The sequence below is a fragment of the Bidens hawaiensis genome, unplaced genomic scaffold (genome assembly GCF_021521415.1).
Source record: "Bidens hawaiensis isolate Kalapana, Puna unplaced genomic scaffold, B.hawaiensis_p1.1 tig00003115_1, whole genome shotgun sequence".
Lineage (NCBI taxonomy): Eukaryota > Viridiplantae > Streptophyta > Magnoliopsida > Asterales > Asteraceae > Bidens > Bidens hawaiensis.
This window is the reverse complement of record NW_027491167.1, coordinates 1,192,930-1,213,111: the sequence shown is the minus strand read 5'-3', so window position 1 is coordinate 1,213,111 and position 20,182 is coordinate 1,192,930. Positions and strand designations below refer to the sequence as shown.

Here is a 20,182-nt window from a genome sequence, read left to right as displayed (position 1 = left end):
TTCGTTTAGAAGAATTCTTTTTAACGGCTAACAAATACTTCAAATGAGCTACTAACTAAATTCGTCACATTAGATACACTCGTCTTTCAATCAAGAGAAAACCCTCACATAAAATAAGAGCGCTATTTAATTTTTAACTTAATTCAACACTTACGAAATATTAAAAATATTACAAGTATAATTTTTTAAAAGCAAATTAAATGCTTTATTTTTAGTTATAGATTAATATTTATTTTAAATATATATTTTAATATCTAAATATAAATAAATAAATTATATATATATAGACAAAAGCAAAGTTAGGTGTCACAAAAGCAGCTTTTTAAGGTTATTATTTTGATATTTTATATAATTATTTCAAGTATTACACCATCTGTTTATTTGGTTCAATGGCTCTAACTTCCATTTTAAACTTCTTGATTTCTGTTCTGCTTGAGTTCGAATCTCCAAGGCAACAAATGTTCCCTTTGTCAAGTTAGGATACATTGCGTTGAAATATGTTCTTTTAGTTTTCATTAGTTTTTTTTTGAAAGTATGTTTTATTTATTTATTGTTTTTAAACATGATAATTTGATGAAATATTTTTTAAGTCGGTTCTTGTACCCGTTAAAAATCTAACTGATACCCGGTCGAATTTGTGTCGACTCGCCATCATAATGCCCGTGTTTTTGTTTTAAATATGTTAACTTGATTTGTGAATGTTTATTATTGTAAAAAAAAAAGATTTTTAAGAAAAGTTTGAAATTTTTTGTGACCATTTGGATGAGTTTGTTGCTGTAGATGTTTTAATTATTTTTAGAAGATACATCGTACGTTATACCACGTAGGAAAGAAGTTTGTCTAGAACTTTCAATATGCGTACGACTACGGAGAGGGTCCATTTCGAGGTAACTTCGAAAAGTCAGGAAGGTTATTGCTAAATTCAAATGTTGCAACTTTATAAATTATAATGAAAATTCCTGGCTCGTACTTTTTTCAACTTGTCATTGTAGTTCAACCACACGCATAGCACCCAATATATATAATATATAATATATAAGTCACCCAATTCCTCATCTCATCAAGGAATTATAAGAACATAGATACTTACATAAACACATATACACTTTAGCTACCTCTATATTTTCAGTTTTTTGGATGTAAAGTAGCTTTCATGGACATAAAACAACAATACAAACGTGTATTCACACATTTGGACAAAAACGGCGACGGCAAATTATCACCACCGGAGCTCCAAGTTTGCATCGGGAAGATAGGTGTAGAGTTGTCATCAGAGGAGGCGGAGATAGTGGCGGAGATGATGGACTCAGATGGTGATGGATTGTTGAGCTTTGAAGATATGGTTAAAGTGGTTGAAGGTGCAAATGAAGAGGAGAAAGTGAATGACTTAAAGATGGCTTTTAAGATGTATGAAGAGGTAGAAGGTTGCGGCTGTATAACTCCTAAAAGTTTGAGGAGAACGCTTAGTAGATTGGGAGAGTCGCGAACAGTGTACGAGTGCGAGTTGATGATCGCCAAGTTTGACCTCGATGGCAATGGTGTTGTTGATTTTAACGAGTTTCATGACATGATGGTTTGCGCGTGACTCGTTACACATGAGTTGACACAAATTGATTCAACGTACCAAAAATGTATTGATTAGTTCAGTTGCATGGTATGAGTGTTACTGAGATACATTGATTCATTCGTGTCCTTTCGTTCTTCTCCAGATAGTTGTTTTTGCCGTTAGGGCATAGTGTTGTTTTGTGTTTTTTTGCCGATGATTCATTTTGTAAATATCCTTTTACAGTTAGTTGTATCAATACATATCTTTGTTATTTATATGTTATGTATATATGAATTAACTTGTCATCCTAGGTTTCGTATTTCAATACTTTTCTTAATCGCATATTAAATCACCTTTAGGTTAAAGTATTTCGGTTGTATATGAAGACAATGATAAAAGAACGGAGATGTCGTTCTTTCCCATTTAAGCGTAGTAATTTTTTGTTTTTGTATATTACAAACCAAATGATTTCCCTAATATAGGGGTTAACCTTCACACTGGTTAGGATGAAAGAAATGTTACAACTCTTGTAAAAGAGCACAACACATATATGTCTACCAAAACTGCTTGCAGTTATGTGTCATATCGGTACTCAGCAATCTCAATATAGAAAACATGTTATTGCTTGGAATATACCACTGAACATAGTTATCGCAGAGTTAAGTTAGTACTTCTCAATAGCAACTAATACATATATAGTTGCTGCTGTTGATTAGTTGTCACCAATATCATTGCCCACTAATTAGTTTTCATGCATATAATATTGTGCTTTTAACCAACCATGCAAATCCGAAATATTTTCAATGAAGCTTCTAAATTAGTCAATGCACTCGTCAGAGGTGCTGCCCTTGAACCTTCATAGAGGTAACATAGCTACAAATAATACAAAATAATTTAGATTTTAGAGGTAGAGATGCATTGTTGAAATTTTGGAGGTATTGGTCCTCTAGAACCTTCTGACGTTGAATCTACTCACACCACCAAATAAATTAATAACTTATTGAGTGAGATTCTAGAGAAGTTCGAAGAGGCACGCTTACATGACATCTAAGTAGATATACGCTAGTTTTATGTGCTACATATGTATCAACTTATGTATGTTGAAATAATTTATTAATATTATCCTAGAAAAGTCTTAAAGGTAGCTCACTGCTTATTGTTGATGAGGAACTGTTTATTAATGAAAAAGTCAACATTGATTGTCTCAACATATATATACAAGGGATCAAAGTTGCTGGTGATGAAGTCTATTTGGTAAGTATTTGGAAAACTCTTGTATGTGTATAGTTGAAGAACTACTGCTGATACCATAGTTTGTAGGATCAATATAGGATCGATAGTTTTCAACGCAAATCTGTTAAGAACATGAATTTCTCACTGATATGAATTTAGGGTCACCATTGTATCTATACAAAGCGAAAATGCGTCATGGAGGGAGATAAGTACCCTAATCTAGGTTATACTAATATGTCACACAATAACACGACTAATAGATATATGATATAGTTTTAATCTAAATTAAACTAACAGATATATGTGGACAATGCCTATTGGAGGATAAATAATGTGATTCAGATGGTCTTGATTGTTGAATATTATAGGCATGTGATAAAGTCAACAACAGGTTCTAGTTCAAAGTAGTCAAAATAATACAAAAACTGAAATAGTGAATACTGGTTATTTGAATGTTAAAAGAGTTGATGGTATCATTTTTATTCTACTGATTGTGTTTTCAGTTTGATTTGCTAATAGGCAGTTAGTGGACAACAAACAAAAATTTGTTAAAATAATTAGCTTGGTTAAAACCATTATTTGGCAGTAAAGTGATTGCGGGCAATTGGTCTTGTAAAAATGGTTATGGGGTGACCTTAATAATCTTTGATTTGAAGAAGTTTGAACTTATTTGGAGGCAGAAGACATCTTTCTTGGTTATGGATATTAGCAAATGGAAGGTAAAAGATCCAAGCATGGGTTTGTTTTCAATGTGTATATGGTTTTGTATTGTTTTCTTGATTTACATTTATTAAGAATAATTTCATAGATAAGTTTGATTTTATTGTATTTTTGGTGTCTTTGGACCAATTATGTCCCAGTTTGAGAAATTGTATTGTTTGGTATGCCGAACCGGGCCGTATGTGTCTTAATCAGTTATTTGGAAGAAAATTTGGGTCACCATTTCATTTTTTATTGTATAGGGTCCAATAGGATTCGTTCGTTCGGGCCTTTGATGTCTATCCTAATGATAGATTTCTTTTCGTGAGTTAGTTTATCCTAGGGGAAATGCCCTGGTGAGCTAATGCCTACAATTTTGTATTCTTTCATTCTTTTTCTAATAAAAGTTGTTGAGGCATCGTCTCCATTACCGAACAAAACTTAAAAGACAAACTTACAACTACGTGCATGATTCTCTTAATTTCGATATGACATATACAAACATGAACATGAATTCAACTAGAAATGGTTTTCTTAATTTCGATATGACATACACACATGAACATGAATTCAACTAGAAATGAACCACAAATGGTTAAAGTTGAACAACTTAGTCAAGATGGACGGGCACATCTATAAACGCCGGTTAGACTGGGTTGACTTGCGTCCGTACTACATAAAATTACAATTGAAAATTTTAATGTTATTGTTATATAACAATTTCACTTGTACCTTAAAATACTGTAGAATTATATTGATTTGAACCATATGCTAAACTACCCTTTTTTGGTATCAAGGTTGATTATGACGCTATAGTTTTATTCAGATTCAAACGCTCGATGGGCCCTCATAACGCAAACTCAAGTTTAACTAGTATGATTCTAAGATTGTCTCGATCTCGGCCCAGAAAAGCACAAAACTTAAAATATATTTATTTAGCCGTAAAAGTTACACTCAGTAACAAGCGTTAACCAAATGTCACTAATGAAGGAATCTACATATAACTTAAACAAGGCAATGACTAGTTTTAGCAACTGCTGCATTTATGGTAAAGCAGTAACATCCAAACAGACATTTGGCAAGTGGTTTTATGTCAAAAAATCAACAGCAGTAGAGCAGGCGGTGTTATAGAGTTGAGCAAGCTAATCGAACACGAACACAAAGCACCACTCGACTAAGTTTACTACCCAGGTTTTGCAAAACTTCCGTCCATCTCGACTTGTTCGGACACTCATTTAACTTTCCCTCGCAAATGAACTGACCCTAATAAGCTTAGCACCCTATCCTAACATCTTAACTGAGTTTTAACAATCACTTGACCTTCCATCAACATAATGAATCATTTTCGTTAAAAACTATTTTTACAGTCGTTTCCAAATAATAAAGTTAGCAATCTCAAACTAGATCATGAGTAAATTCTTCACAAATATGAGGAACAAGATACATTGGCTATTGTATGCAAGTACCAAACATAACAACCCAAGCCTGTTTAGACTAAACCAAAACATGTGGGTTTCGTGTAAGGTTCATAAACTCACACCCCACACGGTACCTAACATCGTGTGCAAATCATAAAGAAAAAATAAGGAAATTAAAACACATACATTTTCTCTGTTTAAATCATAAAGTACATCAGGAGTGCATGTATAGAATATTCAAAGCAAATCAAACAGCAACATACATATTTAAGACATCAACGAGAACGCATATATAGTAAATGTGTTGCTCACTCATCAATCATTCGGAAAGCTTGTTGCTTGTATATGCTTCAGCAAGTTTTTTGCGCCTTGTTCACACTTGTTCTCAGTAGGGATATAACTTGAGCTGGTTCTGGAGCTCCAAATACTGAACTGCCAGCAACAATGCAGTTTGCGCCTGTAGCTGCTGCTGTGTCAATAGTTGAAGGCCCTAACCCCCATCTACCTGCATCCCAAATTAAACAGGTTTCAATGTACAAGTATGACTATGTGTCTATGTTCAAACATGTAGATACAATTAACGTTCCATGTATGAAATAACTAACCTCTATATCAAGTGTTGGGTACTTTTCTCTCAGCGTGCGTACCTAAAACCAAATTAAGAAATAATAAAAACAAATTAAAAAACCCAAATGGAAAATTTAGTTCTAAAAACACGGCTCATGTACCTTGTTCATCATATCAGGCATGAACTTTTGCCCACCAAATCCAGGTTCCACAGTCATAACAAGAACCATTTCAACAGGATTTTCACCTTCAACCTATAAACCAGTGCAAATAAAATAATAATCTACAGAAGAAAAATATTTTATGAACAGATGATGATAAGATACCAGAGGAAACACTTCCTCAACGGGTGTTCCGGGCTTTAATGCCACACCAGGTCGCATTCCCTTGGACTTGATTCGTTTAACAAGTTCTTGCCAGTTATCTGCAACAGGTAACTATTTTGAGTAAAACCAAAATATGAATAGGGCAATGCAAGTAACATATAAACATAATAATTTATAATCCCACCTTTGGACACCTCAACATGAAATGTGAAACCGGAAGCACCCGCTTTTCCAAATTGATCAACATAATCAAGAGGATTTGTCACCATAAGATGGCAATCCAGATATGCACTGCACAAGAACAAATAATAATCTCATTGCCATAAAGCTAGGCCAAAACTTGAACACGGAAAAAACTGAATAAGAACAAAGCATTACTTGGTATGTTTTCTCAAACTCTCGATGACCGGGGTGCCTATTGTAAGATTTGGGACAAAATGGCTGCATAAAATGTTATGTATGGTGAAGAAACACTAAGTGACCCGGGGCAGATTACGGATAATCTGGGGGTTAAGTAATGTTTCCCACGAGGATGAGGTCCAGCAAAGAAGGTTGTTCTTCAGGTGACCTGCAAAACAGACACCGTAAGCTCGTCACTGAGAAGGGGGGGTTCCTCCTTGTGACCACCCTCCGGCGTGAGAATCAGACTAGATTGCTCTGAATATAAGTGTATATTAAGAGATTGATAGAGAAGATAAGATAATGAGATATCAGATGATGTCCTTACCATTCCAAGGTGTTGGAGTATTTATAGCCGAAGGTAGGTTTCCTAGAAGGTACAGCCGGCTGAATAGTATTCCTGTTCTACCAACAGTGGGCTACGCACAAGCCATGCTGGTTGGTGGATAGGCTGCGGCCGACAGTGAAGGTCGGCTGTATACTGTTCCTTTACTGCCGGCTATGCACTGTTCCACCAACTGTAGGCTGCGCACGTCCCATAGTAAGGGTTGGTGAGTAGGCAGCGGCTAATAGTGACAAACAGTACTAGAGGGTGCTCCTCCTCGTACTGTTGTCGGTGAGCTGTCACCCTGTGATTGGTTCATGGGCTGCTCTGGTCAGATCGCCTGTTTTGCCCATACCTTGGTAGGTATAGTACAAAAGATCTTCCAGAAGCATACGGACTGGCTCATTTGGGCGGGAGTATTCCCGCCTTGCTCATTCCTTCAGGTGACTACTGAAGTAGCAAGTTAATGCCTTGTGCGTGTAGCCTTGCTATCAGTGCGGGTAGCCTTCCCTGATGGCTTGTATCCGCAACTGCGGGAACAAGCGGGGTACTTCACCATTGGGAGGCTTTCCCTGCGGGTACAGCTGGCGTACTGCGCGTAAGGTCTTCTCTGAGCATGGTGGGTCCTGCGGAAGCAGTTGGTCGTTGCGCAGACGTCCCTGTTCAAGGTGAGTCTTGCGGGCCCAACTGGGCTCTGCTGGGACCTACCTCTTTAAGTCCCCCCAGTCCAATGTTCTTCTCATGAATTATTAATAAGTGAGGTGAACTTTTGGACTAGCAAGGGGTTTTGAAAAGGGTTTTTAGTTTTAAGGTTTTCCGTGGGGATTCTACCCGCGGTTTTCCTAATGTCACGCAGAAATTCCCGATTTTTCTGCTTGATCTTTGGGTATGAAGCGGGTAGGTCTGTAACCTCCTCGCAAGTCAGGAGCGTTGAGTCCTACTTGTGTGGATTCTCCATGGGGTTTTGGTAGTTTTCAACATAGTGATCAATTATGTTAAAACCACCAATTCCATCTTGGAGTTTCAAACAATATAGTTCTCGACGTTCCCGCCATGCGGGGATGTTATTCCCGTTTCCGCAAGCATGGCCCAGAAGATCCTTCTTGGTTTGAATTCCCTGCGGAGTGCTAAGTATGTGAAGGGTTTTGCCTTGACACTGTACCCGCACTCGTCTTACGGTTACTTTACTTCCAAGGTATTCCTGGCGTCAATTTCCTGCGGGTGCTAAGTATGTGAAGGGTTTTGCCTTAACACTTTACTCGCACCTGTCTTATAGTTACTTGGTTGCCAAGGTAAGGGGTATTTTCCCGCTTTTGAATCTTTTTGAAATTTTGAAATTCGAAGAGTTGGTGAAAGGATAAGAACAGTCCAAACTATTGAAACGTCGTCCGGCGGTTTCTTCTGACAGTGTCAGGACGTGCAGGAAGTTATGACGACGTGACAGTATATGGTCATTCCAAGCGCTTTTTCAGGCGCGTGGGCGCGAATTTTCGGGCGCGTGGCCGCGAAATTACTGGCACGCGTCCTTTCAATAGCTGTTGCCAGCTTGCTTTTTGCCACGTGTCATAGTTTCATTGCACCTGCGATTTCTCTCTCTTCCGCATTAAATTCATCGCATTAATTGCGATTAGTATATAAAGGGGGAGAGGGTCCTTTGTAATCCACACTTTCACTTTTCTCTTCATCTTCAAAACGATTTCCGGCGAATACTCACCTTTTCAGTCGAGCATTCTCTTGAAATCGTTCTCTTTTTCATACCTACAAGATGTCTTCTGCTTACGACCTTGAGGCTACAACCCAGGAGGCTGGGGTGCACGCCGAGCACCCGTCATTCACGTCCGACAAGGATGACAAGAGTACTGCTGGCGAGTGCCAGTGTGCTCTGCCTGTCGATCTATATCAGTACATCGTCAGGAAGTTCATGCTCGAGTCTCTCGAGCCTGAGTTTCCTGAACCTCATCAGACGGTGTATGATGCCCCCAGAGGCAAGATCGGGGTATATGCCGCATTCTTTGTCTATGGGAATCTTAGGTTCCCATTGACAAAGTTTGTGTACCGTGTCCTGGAGAGGCACGGTGTGCACCTGACCGAGGTGCACCCGATGGCGATCGCGAAGATTCGCCACTTCGAGTGGGTATGCCGGATTCTGGGCGTTGAGCCCTTCGTCGACCGCCTGATGACCTTCTACTCTTGGAGGTGCATCCAAGGGTGGTATACTCTGATAACCCGGATCAAGGGTTTGAAGATTTGCGCAACCGAGCGCAGTCTTCGTTCATGGAAGCGGGAGTTCTTTTTTATCTCCGCTCGCGCCATCTCCCTTGCCATGAAGTTCAAGAATGGGCAAGCACTCCCCAGCCTTCACGCCTCCAACTATCAGGAGGCGGAATGGTTCTCGAAGATATCCCGAGTCCAATCTCCGGTTTACCGCTTTGCGGAGTCCGGGATGGTGATGCTCGGGATGAGCCGGGTGTGGAAGGATGCGGATGCGCAAAAGATCCCGATCGTCCTTGAATACGGTTTGAACTCTGTCCCTTACGGTATGCTCTGTCTTCTTTGTTTATATATGTTTGTCTTCTAACTGTTTTTCTTTTATTTCAGAGGGGAACGACTTGCAGTCGCTCCTGTATCCGCGGGAGGCTGATAGTCCCGCTCGGATGGGTACTCGTGCTCTAGATGAGAACGAGTTGCCCATCCTTGCACAGACGACGGATCGGTTCGTGGAGGTCTACCCGCCAGGCCACGAGATCCTGAGCGCCAGGCGGCCAGGTAAGGCGTTATTCAACCCTCGACCCCTCAATGTTGAAACCTCTGCTGGAATTCCTCTAATCCTGTGTTCTGATGAGGAATCCGCAGATGGTCCTTCGTTGGTGCGGAAGAAGAAGGCTGCCGGCGGGAAGGGGAAGGCGAAGGTGGCCACTGCCGATCCGGTGCCTCGGTCTGATTAAGAGACCGAGAGCGAGGAGGTGGCGGGGAACCCCGGTGGTGATAAGACCACTGCTCCGGAGGCTGCGACGACTGTCACCTCCGGAGAGCCCAAGAAGACAACGGTGAGCGGCGTGAAGAGGCCGGCTCCATCAGGTTCATCCCCGCCTGTCCGCACTTTCAGGCTCAAGAAAACCCGTAAGTACAAACTTTATTTTTAACTTCATAGCATTCCATCATTAATACTTATTTTCTTTGTGCAGGCGTGGATGCTACCGCATTCCAGGGTGAAGCGGGGAGGAGTACCTCCGGACCCATGACGGTAGGCTTGGTCAGCCTTCCTGAGGCGACGACTCAGGCGGCTGCGCCTGCGCCTGCTTCCGCTGGTTCAGTTGCTCGCTCCGTTGAGCCAACTGTTCCAGCTGTGATGACATCACCGCCGGCTGTCAGTGCCATATTTACCGCATCTTTCACTGAGCCGGCTGTTACTTTTGCTGCGGACTCCGCGGCGGCCTTCACCATGCCTCCTCCGTCATCGGCAACGACGGCCGATCCTTCAGGTATGCATGGGGCTTCTCCCTACCTCTGCCTCCTTCCCATCTACCTGACCTCTTGGACGGATTTCCCTTGGGTTCAGGTGATGGGTTTGGCGGCTATCGGCATGTTATTGACCCTACAGGTGCGTAGGGTTCTTTTGGCCTATTTTTTTTTTTTTTTTTTGTATCATCTTTTCCCAACTGCTTTTTGTTGTTTGCAGTGTCGGATTCCAATGAAGTGTATGTTCCACGATGGAACATCCGCCGAGGAACAACCCTTCGCACACCTGTGGAGTGCTTGGAGTGGGCTCGTCACGCAGCTCCCAGTGGTGCGTTGGGGGAAGCCATGGCTAGCTACCAGGAGGGTAGGCTAACCAATGAGCTTCGGGTTCTCCTGGCCCGGATGCAGCCGCGCGTCGAGCTGCTTTGTCGTGAAAACGACAAGTTAAAAGCAGCTCGTACTCAAGAAGTAGCTCAGGCGCGGGCTGTCCGGGAGGAGAATAGGAGGCTCTCGGCGGCTGCTGCGGAGAAGGAGAAGGCGTTCAAGGCCCTTGAAGTTGAAGTTCAGGCCCGTCTCGAGGCCCGTTCCAAGGCTGCCCAAGCTGTTAACGAACAGCTTCGGCTGGCTAAGGAAACTGCTAGGAACGCAACTGAAAGGGCCACCAAGGCTGAAGCTGTTGCTGAGCCTCTACGCCTCGAGAATGAGGAACTCAAAGCTAAACTAGAGGCGCTCCAACAGGCTCATGATGCCTTGGCGATGGAAGACGCGAAGAAGCTTCAAGAGATCCTGGACCAGAGGGGGGTGCTTGACCAGACTGAGCGGAAGCTAAAGGGCGTTGAAGAGGCTGCGGCTAAAGAAGTGTTGCTTGCCAACCTCAACCAAAGTGAAGCCGAACGCGCCCGTAACCAAGCTCAAGCTGCCCTCCAGGAAGCTCTGGTTACCAAGGAATGGCTTATTCGAGAAGCGTTGTCTCAGGTAAGCTTAACTTCATAATGTCTTTACGCTTTTCTTTTAAATAGAAAAGGTTTTGATACTTGTATTTTTTCTTTTTTGTAGGTTGTGCATCGGGTCTTCACAGAGACGTTTTATGACGATGCTATGAGCGCAGCCCTCAACGCTTCTCATGAGGATGGGGAAAAGGCCGGCTTCCTGCTTGGTCTAGGGTTCGTTGAGAAAGGCATCCCGCCTTCCAACTTCCCTTTGTATGATGTGGATACTGAAGCTGTTTATGACCAAGCAGTGAACCAGTATGCCGCCTTCCCGCATCTGGTGGTGGAGAAGGTGAACGAAGTCGCTGCTGCTGATGATGGGCTAGCTATCCTTAAAGCTTTCCTTGAACCACCACGCTCTACTGATGGAGCGGGTCCAAGTGGAAGTGGTCCTGAAGCTTGATCCTGAAGATCCCTTTCCACCATTAGCGTAGATTTTTGTTTTTGTATAGCTTCTTTTGTATGCGGGTATGCACCCAGCAATCTTTGTAATATTTGAATTTGATGGAATAAAGATTGTGTTAATTCCTTGCCTTGTTTATTTTACGCATGTTTTGATTTAACTTAGCAATTTCTTTAGTACTTAGATAAGTTAACTTTTTAACGTGGCAAATTATAAGTTTGTTTCGCTTCCTCTTTCATGATTGTGCGGGTATGACCGTCACTTACACTTAGTAGGATGGCTTAACTTTACTTATATCTGACCTGCGTGGAAGTTTTCCTCATCTTTTCCTTTGAAATTTTCTAAGTGTTTAGAATAAGTTAACCTTTGAACGTGGTAGATAATAGGTTTAAGTTTTGCCTCCTTGTTCGTGATTGTGCGGGTAAGACCGTCACTTGCACTTAGGATGGCTAAACTTTGCCTACATCTGACCTGCGTGTAGGTTTTCCTTTTGAAATTTTTACCGTTTTGTGTTTATGCGGGTTTTGCCGCCTTCCACACGTAACGACTTCTTCCCATATTTATGCGGTGAATACCGGCACATCAGTGTGGGAAGTTCATAAGTATAAAGGTAAGGCTATCAACACATTGTGAAAGGAGAATCATTTCCATTAGAAGTGGCTCTAGGCCTTTTCTTTACAAGTTTGGAATTGATCTACATATAACATTTGCGTAATTGAGCTCCATTCCATGTTCTTGGGATGGGAGTGCCATCGAGCCTTTCGAGCCAGTACGCGCCCTTTCCCAGAACTTCTTTGATAATGTATGGCCCTTCCCAGACCGGGGCCAGTTTTCCTGGGCGTTGTTGGTTCGAAGCCTCGTTGTTACGCAGTATGCAGTCTCCTATATTGAAGTTGCAGAGTTTTACCCGCGTGTTGTAGTACTTTTGCATTTGTCGCTTGTAGTTCTCTTCACGCACTGCGGCTAAGTCTCTGCGTTCCTCGGTTAGCATAAGGTCTAACCGTCGTTCCGCATCATTGTCTTCTGGCTGAATCAAGACCCTTGGTGAGGGTAAACCAATTTCGACCGGGACCATGGCTTCAGTGCCATAAGTGAGACTGAACGGGGTTTCTCCCGTACTGGCCTTTTTCAGCGTTCTGTTTGCCCAAAGGACGTGCGGAAGCTCGTCCACCCAGCCGGATCTGTGTTCCAAGAGTCTTTTCTTTATGCCTTCGACGATGCTCTTATTTGCTCTTTCTACCTCACCATTACCTTGCGGGTGCACCACTGAGGTAAAAGTGTGTGTGATTTGAAGTTCTTCCAGCCACTTTTGTAGCTTCTTGTCAGCAAAGTTGGTGCCGTTATCGCTCACCAAATTCTGTGGAAGTCCAAAACGACAAATAATAAATTCCCAAATAAATTTTTTGATATGTTTCGCGGTTGTTTGGGCTAAGGGTTTTGCTTCTATCCACTTGGTGAAGTAGTCGATGGCTACCACTAGGAACTGAACATTTCCTGCTGCTGTAGGAAATGGGCCTGTCACATCGATGGCCCACTTCTGAAATGGCCATGCAGAGGTGACTGGAACAAGTTCATTCTTCGGGCGATGCGTGTTGGGTGCGTAGAGCTGACAAGACCTGCACTTTTTGATGTGTGCCAGCGCATCTGTATGCATCCCCGGCCAAAAGTATCCCGCGTTGTTTAGCTTAGCTACAACAGCGCGTGGACCTGCGTGTACTCCACAGATGCCTTCGTGTACTTCCCTTAGGAGGTAGTCAGCATCTTGGTTGTCCACACATCTTAACAGTGGGCCAAGAAAGTTACGTCTGTATAGGATGTCATCGATGAGTTGATAATTCAGTGCTTTACAGCGTAGTTTTCTTGCCTGTGTTTTTGACTCTAGTAGTGTACCTGCCGCAAGGTATTTTATTATTGGTGTCATCCACGTTTCTGTGCCGGTTTGGATGACACAAATTTCCTTGTGCGGGACCGAAGGTGCCTCGAGGAGTTCAATGCGGATGTCCTTTCCCAAGTGGGTGAAGGCTAATGATGCAAGCTTGCTTAACGCATCCGCAGATTTGTTTTCACTACGCTTGACGTGTATGACTTTGCAATCGTTAAAATCGCGCATAAGGGTTTTTGCTTGTGCGAGGTACAGGGCCATTGTGTCGTTCACGGCCGTGTACGTCCCGTTGATTTGATTGGCTACTAACATGGAATCCACGTGGGCTTCCAGGTGTTTCACTCCCATCTTACGCGCAATTCTCAGCCCGGCCAAGAATGCTTCATACTCGGGTTCGTTATTCGTACTTGGAAAATCCAGTCGAATAGCGTAAGTATATTCTTGGCCTGCTGGGTTGGTTAGTTTCAGCCATGCGCCTGAACCCTCGTTACTGGCTGCTCCATCAGTGTGGAGTCGCCAGACATCATTGATGTCCTGTGCTGGAGAGGGTTGAGCCTCTTCCTGGCACTCTTTTTCCCGCGATGCAGGCACTTCCGCAATAAAGTCGGCCAAAACCTGGCCTTTTATGGCTGGTCTTGGCTTAAACTTTATCGCGTATTCCCCCAACTCAATTGCCCATTTGGCTAGGCGTCCTGATAACTCGGGTTTGCTTAGAACGTTTGCAAGTTTGAAGTTGGAGAGAATGGTGATTGGGTGACCCTGGAAATATCGTCTTAACCTGCGTGAAGCGTGTATAAGTGCTAAGACTAATTTTTCGAGGGTAGAGTACCGGGTTTCTACGTCTGTTAGGATACGGCTGACATAATAGATTGGCATCTGGGTGCCTTTCCGTTCAACTAGCAGGACCGCCCCGGTTGCTCTATCTGTTGCGGAAAGGTATAGGATTAACCCCTCCCCCGCTTCTGGTGCCGTGAGCGTTGGGAGTTCGATCAAGCGTGACCGAATCTCCTGAAAAGCTGCTTCCGCTTCTGGTGTCCAGCGGAAGTGCGTTTTCTTTAAACAGTTTCTCAACGTTGACACGAAAGGAAACGACTTATCCGCGTGGTTTGCCAAAAAGCGATTAAGTGCGACTAGTCGTCCATTCAGTGTCTGAGCCTGTTTGATGGTAGTAGGTGATTCCATTTTGATAATGGCTTCGACCTTTTCAGGGTTCGCTCTGAAGCCATCTTTAGTGACGATGACCCCCAAGAACTTCCCTTCTTCCATTCCAAAGGCACACTTGCTCGGGTTGAGCTTCATGTTTATCTTCCTGAGCGTGTTGAAAGTTTCTTCGATGTCTTTCAACATCGCTTCTGCGTCAGGGCTTTTGATGACCAAGTCATCCATGTAGACTTCCAAGTTCCTCCCAATTTGGGCATGAAACTGGTTATCCATCAGGCGTTGGTATGTGGACCCGGCATTCTTAAGTCCAAATGGCATCATTTGATAACAAAATGTACCATCGGGCGTCCGAAAAGCGGTTTTGTCCTGATCACCAACGGCCATGTGGATTTGATGGTATCCCTTATACGCATCCAGGAAGCATTTAAGGCGAAACGGTGCTAACGAATCTACCTTAAGATCAATTTCGGGTAACGGATAACAATCTTTGGGGCATGCTTTGTTTAAGTCCTTGAAATCTATGCACATGCGCCATTGTTTGTTATTCTTCGGTACCATAACGGGATTTGCAACCCATGTTTGATATCTGCTAACGCGTACGATGCCTGCGTCAAGGAGTTCCTTGACTTGGGTTCTACACGCGTTAGTTTGTTCTGGCCCCATTACTCTGCGCTTTTGTACGACTGGCGTAACAGCCGGATCGCATTTGAGCTTATGCTCTGCCTTACTTCGGGGTACACCAGTCATGTCAGCTGGTGTCCACGCGAAGATGTCAGCGTTTTTCTGTAGTAAGCGTTTGAGTACGGTGCGTGTGGGATCAACAACTGTTGGGCCAATGGTAACGGCCTGGTCAGGGTACTTGCCGTTGAAGGCCCATCTTTCCGGTTCGGTGATGGTTGGTTTAGCCATCTTTGGTTTGGGTTTAGATGAGACAGGTGCGATGCATACCTGGGGAATGCCGGTGATCATCGCTACACCCTCAGCTGTTGGCCATCCCATCATGCCGTGGACTGAAGATACCACGGCGTTGAATCTTGCCATCCCGTCTCTTCCGAAGAGAATGTCGTATGTGTGGTGTGGCTTCCTCATCACGACAAAATCCACGTCTTCAGTGCGTGAGTGATTCCCGTCCGTAAGAGTGACGGGGAAAGATAGGATACCTAGGGGGTGTTGGTGCTGCCGTCGAACCCTTCCATCGAGGCGTAGATCGTTTCCAGGCGTTCCTTGTCTTCGTCATCTAGCTTGTCGAAGAACTGCCTGTACATCACCGTTGACGAGGCGCCGTTATCAGCAAGAGTGCGGGAAGTGATGTAGTGCCCCAGCTGGCTTTTGATGACAATAGGGCCTTCTTTGCTGGGTCCTCCTGGCACTCGCGGGAAGCGCACCTCAGCTTCCTTCCACGCGCATGGTTCTGTCGCTCGCCTTTTTCTTCCTCTGATATTGCCATGAACCATGTTGATGCTGATGTCAACGGGCTTTCGTCCGTTGCCCCTGTACCGGTTATCATTCCTTCCGCCCTTCTTGATTGATGCCACAAGGTGTGCAAGTCTTCCATCCTTGACGAATGTTTCAACAATATCCTTCAAGGATGTACACTCCTCCGTACTATGACCTTTTGTCCCGTGGAAATCACAGGATTTGCCTTGATCTGCATTAGGTCGCTGCCGGATCATTGGAGCTTTTGGCCATGGTAGTTTTTCGGTGGCAAATATCTCCGTGACGCTTTTGGTGAGTGGCGTCCACCGGTGTTTTCGGCTTGAAGGGTGTGTGTTATCCCTTCCGCCAACAAGAGGGCGAGAGCTGGATGAGGTGTCAAAGTTTACCCTTGACTGCCAAATACCTAGCTTCCTCTTTTTGTTCTGCCGGGCGATCCGAACATTGTTTTCTCTGGTCCTTTGCGTGTAGAGGTGTGTACTCTGGGGAAGATCCCTTCCCAGTTGCTTCTCCGTCTCGGCAAAGCGCTTGGCCGCCGTCATGATGGCATCCCATGTGGACGGCATGCCGTCCTTACCCGTCAATGTGCGGATAAGCTCTGGGTATTCGGCGCCCTGGATGAAAGCGGCGCGAACAAGATCTTCACATATGTTGCCCAGACTCAGCTTTTTGAAGTTGAAGCGAGTGATGAAGTCTAGTAAAGATTCATCCTCCTCTCTAACGCAGTTGAGGATCGTCCACTGTTCTTCAGTATATTTCCTCTGTTGGCTGAAGTGTTGGCTGAACTTGTTCTGAAAGTCTGCCCAATCATAGATGTGGTGGGCCGGTAAACGATCGAACCATGCCCTGGCCGCTCCAACCAGAGTCATCTGGAACATATAACACCACGTGGGTTCCGTCCAGTTACTGACGAATGCCCCCGCAATGAATCTGTTCAAGTGGTCGTCTGGGTCGGATAGACCATCATAAGTGCCGATGTTGGACATTTGTTTGGCACTTCTCGGGGCGATCGCTTCCGCAATGTCCCTTGCAAACTTGGACTTTCCCGCATTTGCAGCAGTTGGTCTAAAGGTTTTGGAGAAGTCACGTGGGTTTCTCCCCGCGTTCGTTGGTTTAAAGGTTTCTCCAAAATTCCTTGCCGGCTGGAAGTCCGTTTCCTTACGCTTCCCTTTTGCCTTATGGCGAGGGTTTGCGTCGGTATCGGATTCTTCCCGCTCATCGTCCGAGTACTCGCACTCACTGTTCATGTTGAGATGTTGGCGAGTACTGCCGAATTCGCCAGCCTGTTGAAGTGAACGCAAGCGTTCATCCAACTCAGCTTGGAACTCTTTCTGACGTGCTTCGGCCCACACCTTAACTTGATCGAGTGTTTGGCGAGGGACCCTCGTCCGTTTCTCCAACTGGGCATCAGTGAACCCCAGTGAAATATTGTTTACTGCACTTGTCCAGGCTTGGGTAACCGGGGTAGTGTTCGTAAAATTTGTATAACCGCCGGTGTTCCCCCCAGTTGCTGGGGTTGTGGTTACCGGGGTTTCTTGGTCGCTTACTGGCCTTGGGACCGGAGTAACGTTAACCAATTCTTCAGAAATTTTTGAAAAAACTAAGAATTAGTTCTAGCTTTTATGCACGGATGGCGCCAATAAAGAAACACTAAGTGACCCGGGGCAGATTACGGATAATCTGGGGGTTAAGTAATGTTTCCCACGAGGATGAGGTCCAGCAAAGAAGGTTGTTCTTCAGGTGACCTGCAAAACAGACACCGTAAGCTCGTCACTGAGAAGGGGGGGTTCCTCCTTGTGACCACCCTCCGGCGTGAGAATCAGACTAGATTGCTCTGAATATAAGTGTATATTAAGAGATTGCTAGAGAAGATAAGATAATGAGATATCAGATGATGTCCTTACCATTCCAAGGTGTTGGAGTATTTATAGCCGAAGGTAGGTTTCCTAGAAGGTACAGCCGGCTGAATAGTATTCCTGTTCTACCAACAGTGGGCTACGCACAAGCCATGCTGGTTGGTGGATAGGCTGCGGCCGACAGTGAAGGTCGGCTGTATACTGTTCCTTTACTGCCGGCTATGCACTGTTCCACCAACTGTAGGCTGCGCACATCCCATAGTAAGGGTTGGTGAGTAGGCAGCGGCTAATAGTGACAAACAGTACTAGAGGGTGCTCCTCCTCGTACTGTTGTCGGTGAGCTGTCACCTTGTGATTGGTTCATGGGCTGCTCTGGTCAGATCGTCTGTTTTGCCCATACCTTGGTAGGTATAGTACAAAAGATCTTCCAGAAGCATACGGACTGGCTCATTTGGGCGGGAGTATTCCCGCCTTGCTCATTCTTTCAGGTGACTACTGAAGTAGCAAGTTAATGCCTTGTGCGTGTAGCCTTGCTATCAGTGCGGGTAGCCTTCCCTGATGGCTTGTATCCGCAACTGCGGGAACAAGCGGGGTACTTCACCATTGGGAGGCTTTCCCTGCGGGTACAGCTGGCGTACTGCGCGTAAGGTCTTCTCTGAGCATGGTGGGTCCTGCGGAAGCAGTTGGTCGTTGCGCAGACGTCCATGTTCAAGGTGAGTCTTGCGGGCCCAACTGGGCTCTGCTGGGACCTAACTCTTCATATGGCGTGCGTGTTATACAACTGCTAGTTTCTGATAAATATGCACACGAGGGACAATAACATAAGAGCTTTAGCAAAGTCTTGAACATCCCATCCTGCATATTAACATCAATCTATCAGTGACAATTATAAGTATAAATTCAATTAAAAGTGCCAGGGTTGTCATTTGTTATCCACAACCCGAAACCCGACCCGAATAACTATTAACCCGGACCCGAAAGTACCTATACTCATGTAACCCGAACCCAAATCTAACAAACCAAAATCCGACCCATAGTAATTCAAGTTGAGTACCGAGTACTTTGTGAAGGCATGAATATAAATCTACAATTAATAGTGAAAGCAACAATTAATAATTAATTTGATGAGTAGCTACCATGATGTCCATGTGAAGCCAATCGGCACCAAAGCCGAGCATGCGTTGAGCTTCTGATACCAAAGCCTAGTTTGTTTTAAAAGTTACTTGATTAAATTATTGTAAAGGTAGTTGATGATGTGGTGATTTGTGAATGTTTATTATTGTAAAAAAAAAGATTTTTAAGAAAAGTTTGAATTTTTTTGTGACGATTTGGATGAGTTTGTTGCTCTAGATGTTTTAATTATTTTTAGAAGATACATCGTACGTTGTATCACGTAGGAAAGAAGTTTGTCTAGAACTTTCAATATGCGTACGACTACGGAGAGGGTCCATTTCGAGGTAACTTCGAAAAGTCAGGAAGGTTATTGCTAAATTCAAATGTTGCAACTTTATAAATTATAATGAAAATTCCTGGCTCGTACTTTTTTCAACTTGTCATTGTAGTTCAACCACACGCATAGCACCCAATATATATAATATATAATATATAAGTCACCCAATTCCTCATCTCATCAAGGAATTATAAGAACATAGATACTTACATAAACACATATACACTTTAGCTACCTCTATATTTTCAGTTTTTTGGATGTAAAGTAGCTTTCATGGACATAAAACAACAATACAAACGTGTATTCACACATTTGGACAAAAACGGCGACGGCAAATTATCACCACCGGAGCTCCAAGTTTGCATCGGGAAGATAGGTGTAGAGTTGTCATCAGAGGAGGCGGAGATAGTGGCGGAGATGATGGACTCAGATGGTGATGGATTGTTGAGCTTTGAAGATATGGTTAAAGTGGTTGAAGGTGCAAATGAAGAGGAGAAAGTGAATGACTTAAAGATGGCTTTTAAGATGTATGAAGAGGTAGAAGGTTGCGGCTGTATAACTCCTAAAAGTTTGAGGAGAACGCTTAGTAGATTGGGAGAGTCGCGAACAGTGTACGAGTGCGAGTTGATGATCGCCAAGTTTGACCTCGATGGCAATGGTGTTGTTGATTTTAACGAGTTTCATGACATGATGGTTTGCGCGTGACTCGTTACACATGAGTTGACACAAATTGATTCAACGTACCAAAAATGTATTGATTAGTTCAGTTGCATGGTATGAGTGTTACTGAGATACATTGATTCATTCGTGTCCTTTCGTTCTTCTCCAGATAGTTGTTTTTGCCGTTAGGGCATAGTGTTGTTTTGTGTTTTTTTGCCGATGATTCATTTTGTAAATATCCTTTTACAGTTAGTTGTATCAATACATATCTTTGTTATTTATATGTTATGTATATATGAATTAACTTGTCATCCTAGGTTTCGTATTTCAATACTTTTCTTAATCGCATATTAAATCACCTTTAGGTTAAAGTAT

The 20,182-nt window shown here is 43.6% G+C and overlaps 1 protein-coding gene across 1 annotated transcript; it reads right to left on the bottom strand.

The window, feature by feature from the left end:
• Positions 1 to 5,080: 5,080 nt before the first annotated feature.
• Positions 5,081 to 19,148, bottom strand: LOC143622229 (ribulose-phosphate 3-epimerase, cytoplasmic isoform-like). The gene is made up of 10 exons (XM_077093428.1): positions 19,074 to 19,148; positions 18,834 to 18,899; positions 18,682 to 18,781; positions 18,506 to 18,552; positions 6,168 to 6,262; positions 5,974 to 6,080; positions 5,790 to 5,887; positions 5,625 to 5,717; positions 5,502 to 5,543; positions 5,081 to 5,401 (listed from the first exon to the last, which is right to left on the bottom strand). The coding sequence occupies exons 1-10, from the start codon at positions 19,146 to 19,148 to the stop codon at positions 5,387 to 5,389; spliced, it is 738 nt and encodes a 245-aa protein (XP_076949543.1). The 3' UTR covers positions 5,081 to 5,386.
• Between the last annotated feature and the right edge of the window lie 1,034 nt (positions 19,149 to 20,182).